The 9,439-nt window shown below is 47.4% G+C and overlaps 1 protein-coding gene across 1 annotated transcript; it reads left to right on the top strand.

Annotated features, from left to right (window-relative positions):
- Window positions 1-762: 762 nt before the first annotated feature.
- Window positions 763-9,439, top strand: spns1 (SPNS lysolipid transporter 1, lysophospholipid). The gene is made up of 13 exons (XM_087840163.1): window positions 763-981; window positions 2,705-2,923; window positions 3,123-3,188; window positions 5,253-5,389; window positions 5,472-5,623; window positions 5,880-5,946; window positions 6,033-6,175; window positions 7,047-7,199; window positions 7,311-7,500; window positions 8,184-8,249; window positions 8,443-8,541; window positions 8,658-8,826; window positions 8,932-9,439. The coding sequence occupies exons 2-13, from the start codon at window positions 2,713-2,715 to the stop codon at window positions 8,997-8,999; spliced, it is 1,521 nt and encodes a 506-aa protein (XP_087696289.1). The 5' UTR covers window positions 763-981; window positions 2,705-2,712; the 3' UTR covers window positions 9,000-9,439.

Below are 9,439 nucleotides of genomic sequence, written 5' to 3'. Positions count from 1 at the left end.
CGCTGGCACCGTGGCAACCACCGGTCACTAAGGAAAAAAGTGTATCCCCCAACTGGTCGGCAAAAACCTCGCGATTGCTTCAGTTGCTAGCATATTGCTGCGGTTCACCCTTTAAATAAAAGGTGTGTTAGAAAATGACCAATTTATGAGAATTTCTTTATTTTCTTTCACAAAAGAGAACGAAAAGCCAAGTTTAGCAAAAGCTTTTTTATGTATTTAAATCACCATTTTATTATTAAAAGTGTAATTTTTTTAAAGGGAAGTTTTGGGCAGTTTTGCCAACAAAAAAAGTTCAATTTTATTATTATTATTATTATGATTATTATTAATAATAAAATTATTATTATTATTAATGATAAAAGTATTATGATTATTATTATTATTAATAATAAAATTATTATGATTATTATTAATAATAATAATAAAATTATTATTATTATTATTTAAATTCACTATTTAAGAAATGTTTGTTTTTTTATCTCGGTTTTATGAGAAATAAAGTTACCATAAACAAATCCTAATTTAAAACATAAAAGCGGACATAAGCTCCTCCACCCAGTTTTACTGCTAAAAAAATAGTGTTTCTATCAGCGGGTGGAGGAGGACCCACTCTGCGTCACTTCAGGTTGGAGATAAATCCACGGAAAGTTACTGAAGCACTATCAGCTTCTCCACCCACTCACATCACTGCTGATCGAGGGATTGATTCTGTCACGTGACTTTCGGTAAGCGGGTCATGGCGTCATGTGAGCGGAAGTGGCCGCCAGAGGTGTCATGGCGCCGGGAAAGAAGCGTCTGTCCTGGAGCGTCGGGCTTTAAACGCTTCGTTGGCGTTAACGTCTCTAACTCGGCGCACGGCTCGTGTTTCTGTTTGACGGCGTCAGGATGGAGTCTGTCACGAGCTCTTAGCTTTGTGAGAGGAAGTGAAGATTTGGAGCAGAGAAGAAGAAGAAGAAGCGCCAGCCTGACTCATCCTCGCAGGTAAACAACAACAGCGGGCCCACAGACCTGCTCTGCAGAGGCCCATTTAAAAAACAGTGAATTTAGGGTGGCTTTGATTTTCCTTATCGGAGATAATTAGATTTTACTGCTCCTGACTCGTTTATCAGCGCTGACCGCTCGGTGATTTACTTAAAGAAGCCTTCAAGAACTTATCATTTAATCTCCGCTAAAACAAAACGCGTTTAAAAATGTAATCAAATGTTAACCGAATTTATCAGCAGAGCTTTAAAATGTGCTCTGAAAAATCTCAGCTGATAAAAAGGTAACATAAAAGTTTGCGCTAAAGAGAAATCCAAAAGACTAATTTTTTTGCATATTCGTTGGTGTTCGGGCTTTGCTGCGCTGCTTGGCCGTACCTACATTTCCTAACGCTGTAATAAAAGAGCCGAATTTAACGCAGCACGCATTAAAAGGTAATAAACCACATTTCAGGTCAATATAATTAACTGTTATTATCTTTGATGGCAGAACAAACACAGCTGTGATGATTACGAATCGAGTTTAAAGACCTTTAATCTTCTTTCAGCCTTTTAAAAGTAAAGTTCCTAATTGAGAACATGTTGAATGGAGATCGGAGCACAGCTCACACACCTGGACATGTCTTATCTCTATTGGAGTCACTTAACAGAAGCATTTCTGTATGAAAGCAAAACATCAGCCTGAATCAAATATGAGCTCATTTAAGAGCAGTAAGGATGGACGAATGGTGCTGGACAGAGTCCAGGGTGGTGGTTGGTGCTCAGTAGCTGGACTGTTTCAGTTTATTTGCATGTAATCATAAAGCCAGCATCAATTCCACTCCTCTGATGTCCAAGTGCCTTTATTTGAGCAGAGGAGAGATGGACCACCTCAGAGTCGCACGTTTAATTCAATAAAGTCAAAACAAAAAGAAAGAAAAGAGCGGCAGAGCGTTTGATGTTCACCGCGTCAGCAGATTGTGCTCGTGTAGAGCGTCACATGGCCGTGGTTTCACTCGGTTCTCCTTTCTCCGCTTCTTCCTCTTCTCCTGCCTTTATCCTCGGAGCTCCTGCAGAGCTTTCTGCTGCCAGAGCAGGTTTGCGAGTACGGCGTCATGTGTTCACCCGGAAGTTTCAAGAACTCCACCAGTAGATGAACTGGATTTTCCAGCCACCTTTCAACGTTCACCTCCTCTGCATGTGGAAACATGAACACCACCATTTACACAAACCACTGAACTCAGTCGGCTGTTTCACTGCTGCTTCTTTGAAGACGCGTTCGTACACATATTAACTGCATCCATGTATTTCTGCTCTGTGAGCAGTAAAACTGCCAAAGAAGGAAGAACATCGCGTTTGACGAGCTGTTCGTGGAAAGCAAACATTTCACACTCGCTGTGGCGCGACTCTGTCACTTCCTGCTGTCCGCTGCAGGTGAGCGATGTCTCGATATCAGTTTGGATACGTTTGCAAACGTGTCAGTTTTCTTACATCTCCTCTAACTGCTCAAGAATCCTCCCAGCAAATTCCCAAATGCACATCCGGGTAAAAACAGGCTCCGAGCGCAGCTGACGATGCTTGGTCACATGACTCCAGGTCACACCTGTTTGAGCGATCCTGCTACAAACGGACTGAAGCACCGGTAGAAGGAGGATTTAGTGAAGCGTCCGTCGGGCAGAGGACCCAGAACGGGGCCCTGTGGCCCCCGCGGGTCAGTGAGTAATAACTATCTGATCTCTTTCCAGCGGCGGCCATGTCTCGAGGCGATCCGATGTCGGACTCTGCTCCGTTCTTCTCCTCTGACAGCGAGGCGGAAGGTCCGGAGGATCAGGGCACCGCGACGGCCAATCAGCAGCCAGACGAGGAGTCGCCCAGCGGGGTGTCCAGAGGCCGGGCGTTGGTGATCGTCTTCGTCCTCTGCTACATCAACCTGCTCAACTACATGGACAGGTTCACCGTGGCAGGTGCGCTGCTGCCGGGGACGTTTGTTCACATTCACGTGTTTGACACAAACGGGCGACAATAACGAAGCGAAGCGTGCGAAGCTTCACGTGTTGGTCCAAAGCATGCGTGCAAGTTCTTTCTGTAACTCCTGCTTCTGATGCCAGAGGTGCAGGGGAGTGAAATATGAGTGAAGTAAATGACGTTTGTTTTGTCCACCAGGTGTTCTCCCTGACATCGAGCACTACTTTGGGATCAGCGACACAGAGTCTGGCTTACTTCAAACAGGTAAGAAGGAGAACGTCAGCCCCTCATCATGTAGCAGGACGTATGTTTCATGAAAAGAACGTTTTCTGAGCTGCTGATGGTTATGGTCACGAGTTACTTGACTGAGCGTCAGACTAAAGAATTTGTGCACGTTGTAGTGACGGCTCTTCAGGTTGTTTTGTTACTTTAATTAATTTATTAACAACAACAATATAAAATTATGCACAAAAGGAATGATGTAAAAAAACCCGTAGTTTTATTTATGTTTATATATAAATATTTACGGTGGCCCCAAGAGACAAAACACATTTCTAGCTTTAACTGAACTTAAAAACAGAGCTACTAGATCACTTAAATTACACAATTGAAAGCATGAAAGCATGTGTGTATTGTTTGTGTATTTATACACAAGCATTCATATATATTCAAATAATTAAAAAAAAAAAAGTTCATTTACCTATGTCGCTACCCGATCCGTACCGGAAACCCGATCGGTACCCCGCATGCGCGAAAGGTGTCTACTTCCGGTCGTAGCGTTTTACGATAGTTACGGGTCAGAGTATCGGTTAAGATGTTAAGAATAATAAGTATATCTTAAAATGTTTGCAATAAAGAAGCATTTCAGTACAATGTAGACAAAAACGAAAAATAAAAAGATAGTTACGGATTGGGACTCCCCGCGCATGTGCAGGGGTTTTCTTCTTCTTCTGTTCGTTTAATGGCAGTTTACTCCCCAGTGTACGAGGATACTGCCACCTGCCGACCGAGCGAATGAACCCCATTGTAAACTGAATTGGCGTCATTACAAACGTGTGTTAAATTTGATTTAGTGATAGTCGAGTGTGTTTATGCTTGTCTGTGTGGAGAGGATTGACTGGAATAGTGATGATGATGTCCGCTATCACTGTCAATTGTCAGTAAACACTTAATCTGGCTGCTGAATCTTCACGTGACACATTGCTAAATCAATATTATTAAGTCTGTAATTAGGCGCCATTCTTCTTATTTTACGGCGCTGTTGTTCAATCGGGGAACGCTCTCTGTTGAGGAGAAAAGCATGAATTTGTTTGTATACGGATTATCCATTGTTTAAATGTCCCGGGCAGTCGGAAAGGAGGCAGAGCTGTTGAGAAATGCTAGGAGCTAACTGGGCGCTAACCGTGTCATTCAAATATATTGAATGTCGCAATGTTGGCAAAGAGAGGAAGTGACGTAAGATTTGCGCATGCGGGGTACCGATCGGGTTTCCGGTACGGATCGGGTTTCCGGTACGGATCGGGTAGTGACAACCTGTTACTACCACACACCAGATCCGGTCGTTGGTACTTCCTGGCTTGTGTAGCCACTAGGTAACAAAAGCTCAACACTGCCCCCTAGCATCCTGGAGCACTGCTGTTGTGTTTTGTACGTGTTTTGTCTGTAGGGGTCACCGTAAATATACTTTTATTTATTCACTCCACATAAAATGTAATAAATAAATCATATAATACAAAAACCAACTATTTAAATTTTCAGCTTTTTCCTTTTAAACAAATTTAAAATGAAACAACACAATTAAATAATATTCTCTGTCATATGGACCTGCATGAATAAACTTTCTGAATCCTTTATCATCTGCAACTGAAAATAGTTGTGGATGATTACTATACCTTTCTAATGTGATGTTGTTGTCCCTGGCTCTCTCTCCCTCCCTCCCGCTCTGTTCCTGTGCTACTGAGTGTAACTATGGCCCCTCCCCCCTCTGCTGAGCGTAAAGCACAAGGCTGGCGTGCGGAAAAAAGTGCGAGAGAGAGAGAGAGAGAGAAAGGGTGAGAGAAAGAGAAAAAAAAACAAAAACCCTGCGGAGCCGACTCGCGTCGTTCACTTCAAAGAGTTGGTGACCGACACATGACTAGTTGGTAGAAGTGTTCTTCATGTTGGAACCATAAACTAACCTACATACAAACCTTCTCGAGTGCACCTGTGCTGTGGGACAGGTTTTTTCTGTCTCAGTTACTGGTAAATGCTGACTGCAGTCACATGACCACAGGTGTTTCGGGTGTTTCACTTCCTGACTCCGGCTCTCACCTTTGCGCTTCCTTCCAGTTTTTATCTGCAGCTACATGTTCCTGGCTCCTGTGTTTGGTTACCTGGGCGACAGGTACAACAGGAAGTACATCATGAGCGTCGGCATAACGTTCTGGTCGCTGGTGACGCTCGCCAGCTCCTACACGCCCGAAGAGGTGAGAGAAACGTTTGAACTCAGGAGGAAAACTTTTGTGAAGGTTTGAATGTCCCACAAACATACGTGCTCTCCTGCCGCAGCACTTCTGGGCGCTGCTGCTGACTCGAGGCCTGGTCGGCGTCGGCGAGGCCAGCTACTCCACCATCGCCCCGACCATCATCGCCGACCTCTACGTGAAGGGCAAGAGGACCAACATGCTCTCCATCTTTTATTTTGCCATCCCCGTCGGCAGGTAGCTGCAGAAACGTTAACTTTCACTCGACATTTACCGACGATCCAGGAAGTAAAAACTCAAAATTATAACTAAATTTAATAATTAAATATTTATATTATTGGTGTTTATTAAATCACACCTGAAAATCCACATCATTAAACTTCCCTCACAGTCTTTGTTAGTACATTTACTATTATTAATCATTATTATTGATGATTAAATATTCAGTTTTCAGTGTTATAGCTGACCTCTCTTTGTCTCCTCCTCCCGTCAGCGGTCTCGGCTACATCGTCGGCTCGCAGGTCAGCAGCAGGGCGAAGGACTGGCACTGGGCGCTGCGGGTGAGCCGGACAAACATCTGCTGCAGCTGTGTGGTCTCCTGCTGTTTCCCCGGTGATGAGCGTTTGCGTTGTCCTTCCTCCTTCAGGTGACTCCGGGCTTGGGGCTGATCGCCGTGCTGCTGCTGCTGTTTGTGGTGAAGGAGCCGAAACGAGGAGCCGTCGAGGCCCGACCCGAGAATCACCTGCACCAGACCAGCTGGCTCGCCGACCTGCGTGACCTCAGCAAGAAGTAGGTCAACGCTATTCTCAGAAGACGCTCTGGCCTCAGTTATTCCAGCTTATTTCTAGGCTCAGAATATAAAGTTGTCAGTGATCACATCGTCTCCATCCATCAGTCAGAAACACGCGTACGTGCTGCAGGCTCTGAACATCTCCACAACGACTCGGCGAGATGGGAGAGGAAGGTTCTGGTCTGCTGTTCGTGGCTAAACAAGGACGCAGACAGCTCGTTTCAGTAATGACCGACTCAAACTAACGCAAATAACCGGGTCAAAGATGAGCAAACGCGATGAGGGCGCGAGTAATGGTGTAATTGCAGGTTTTAAATCTGCGGTTCCCTCTGAACACAGCGTGGCAGCTCAGGCCGAGGGAAGCCAGCTGTCACGTTTCTGATAGGAGGGTGAAGTCTGCGGTTAGATGTGGAGGAGCTGTTCTCCGGGTCAGTCTGACGGGTCGGCTTTTAGGTTCCCGTCAGATCTCGACCCTGTGAACAGACGCCTGTGGGCAACATCCACGACTGCTCCCAGTGAACAACGTGATCCTACGTTACGTTTCTTCATGGCGTGTAACGGACTGATGACAGATGCTGTTGTCCACACTCACCCACTCGCTGGGTTTAATAATGGGACTCTGCTCCCTCTGATGGGCCGCGGCCAGCTTGGTTCTGGTCACAGTGCTGTGATACTGGGATGTGTATTAACCTCTGAGGATGAGGACTCAGTGAAGGGTTAGGAAACCATGTTTGTATGATTCATTTAAATACTCTCCTCCCCCCAAAACAGCTGAGCCCACGCCGCTCTGTCACGGCGTCTCTTTGGTAAAGCCGTACCGTAGTTTTAATGCTTTGACGTTCAGCTGGTTTCCATCTCTCTCCTCTGCAGCTGCAGCTTCATGTTGTCCACGTTCGGCTTCACGGCCGTGGCGTTTGTGACGGGCTCTCTGGCTCTCTGGGCGCCAACGTTCCTCTTCAGGGCGGCCGTCTTCAACGGGGAGAGGGCTCCCTGCATGGAGGCTCATTGCGAGTCCTCAGACAGGTAAACGTGACTCTACATCTGAGGTGGGCGGGGCGGACGGTTACTCGTTAAATTCGACCTTGATGGAGGAACGCAGCATCCTGATGGTTTGGGGGTTTTTTTCTCCCCAAGTCTGATTTTTGGGGTCATCACCTGTGTCACCGGCGTGCTGGGTGTGGCCAGCGGCGTGCAGGTGAGCCGACAGCTGAGGAAGAAGACGGCCCGAGCCGACCCGCTGGTCTGTGCCGCCGGTCTGCTCCTCTGTGCACCGTTCCTCTACCTCGCCATCATGTTCGCCCAGGCGAGCACCGTCGCAACATATGTGAGTCCTGCATAGAATCGCAGCCAGCCATGCACGCACCTGTCCACGCATCTGTCCACGCACCCGTCCACGCACTTGTAATTCAATTCAATTCAATTCAATTTTATTTATATAGCGCCAAATCACAACAAATGTCGCCTCAAGGCGCTTCATAGATACAGAGAAAAGCCCAACAATCATATGACCCCCTATGAGCAGCACTTTGGCGACAGTGGGAAGGAAAAACTCCCTTTTAACAGGAAGAAACGTCCGGCAGAACCAGGCTCAGGGAGGGGCGGGGCCATCTGCTGCGACCGGTTGGGGTGAGAGAAGGAAGACAGGATAAAAGACTTGTCCACGCACCCGTCCACGCACCCGTCCACGCACCCGTCCACCCTTCTGTCCACGCACCTGTCCACGCATCTGTCCACCCATCTGTCCACCCATCTGTCCATGCACCCGTCCATGCACCCGTCCACGCATCTGTCCACGCACCCGTCCACGCACCCGTCCACGCACTTGTCCACGCATCCGTCACCATTTAACACCCAGCCTCCACAAATGCATCCATCTGGGCAGAGGGTCGTGGAAGGTGTCAGTGTTTGAGTTTCAGCATTAATCACGACACAAAGATGGCCGACACACCTTTAGAACAACTCCACCTGCTGGTTGTTCGTTGATATCTTTTCTGTTCGTCCCTCCAGGTCTTCATTTTCTTCGGGGAGACGTTCCTGTCCATGAACTGGGCCATCGTGGCGGATATTCTTCTGGTGAGAGATGTCTCCTGTTGGACTCGAACACGAACTTCCTGTTTATGACGCCTCGTGTGTCGAGATTGGATTTGGAAAAAAATAAAAATAATTGAAAGCAACCAAATTAATTTGATTACAGCTAAATGTGATTGGCTGATGCAGAATTTACAATATTAAAGAAAGAAAGACGACGAGTGATTCTCTGTTTCAGTACGTAGTCGTCCCCACTCGACGCTCCACAGCCGAGGCTCTGCAGATCGTCGTGTCTCACCTGCTGGGAGACGCAGGAAGTCCCTACCTGATAGGAGTGGTACGTCCACACACACACACACACACACACACACACACACACACACACAGACACAGGCTGCTGTTGCTGACTGATGATCGTCCATCTTGAACATTGGCCCCTCCTCTTCCTGTCAGATCTCCGACTCTCTGAGGAAGAACGACTCCTTCCTGTGGCAGTTTCGGTCTCTGCAGTTCTCCATGCTGCTCTGCGCCTTTGTGGCTGTGGTGGGCGGAGCTTTCTTCCTCGGCACCGCAGTCTACATCGAAAGAGACCGCGAGCGAGCCGAGAACTACGCCCCCACAGGTGAGACGCCCCTGTGTGTTGTGCTCGCAGCTGATTGGAGGTGAAATTGTGACATCATTTCTGCCGTGACTCCTAACACTCGTCGTATTTGTTTGTTTTTAACAGATGAGCCGATCGTGGTGCCAAAAAGCGGGCGCTCCACCCGGGTTCCGGTGTCCAGCGTCCTGATCTGAGGAACCTGGCGGAGGTTCTTCTCCACCTGCGGCTGGTTGTGTCTCACCTGTCGGTGTCGCAGACTCTCTGCCGTGCAGAAATGCTTCAGGACACTTTTTATTTTTGCAGATTTTACTTTTTATAACCTTTTCTGCCAGGAAGGCTTGAGGAGGGCGTGTTCTTTAGCTCGCCTCTCGGCTCGGCGGCCACGTTTCAGAGCGCGTACGGCGTCGAGACTCGACCGAAGCTGCTCCATGGACTTTACTGACCCCGCTGTCGTCGTTCAGCCCGGAGGCAGAAAGACGGATGACGTCGTGCTCTCGCGTCTTTCCAGCAGAAGCTTCGTTAATCGCTCTGATAAGCGCGTTTGAGCTGTTTTAGTTAGAACACTAACTCTCTCCTGTTTCCTTCAGCGCCTCGACCATTTCACCTCTCGTGGTTTTAAAGAGCCTCTATTTGA

This window comes from Neolamprologus brichardi, chromosome 4, assembly GCF_056152115.1.
Source record: "Neolamprologus brichardi isolate AB-2024 chromosome 4, ASM5615211v1, whole genome shotgun sequence".
Taxonomy (NCBI): domain Eukaryota; kingdom Metazoa; phylum Chordata; class Actinopteri; order Cichliformes; family Cichlidae; genus Neolamprologus; species Neolamprologus brichardi.
The sequence above is the reverse complement of the archived record's forward strand: the minus strand, read 5'-3'. Positions and strand labels throughout refer to the sequence as shown.

Excerpts from the sequence above, each read along its gene's own strand:
- spns1 (XM_087840163.1), top strand. The coding sequence starts at position 2,713 with ATGTCTCGAGGCGATCCGATGTCGGACTCTGCTCCGTTCTTCTCCTCT. Across the intron at positions 5,947-6,032 it reads ACTGGCACTGGGCGCTGCGG|GTGACTCCGGGCTTGGGGCT; the intron begins GTGAGCCGGACA and ends TTCCTCCTTCAG. Across the intron at positions 7,200-7,310 it reads CATTGCGAGTCCTCAGACAG|TCTGATTTTTGGGGTCATCA; the intron begins GTAAACGTGACT and ends TTTCTCCCCAAG.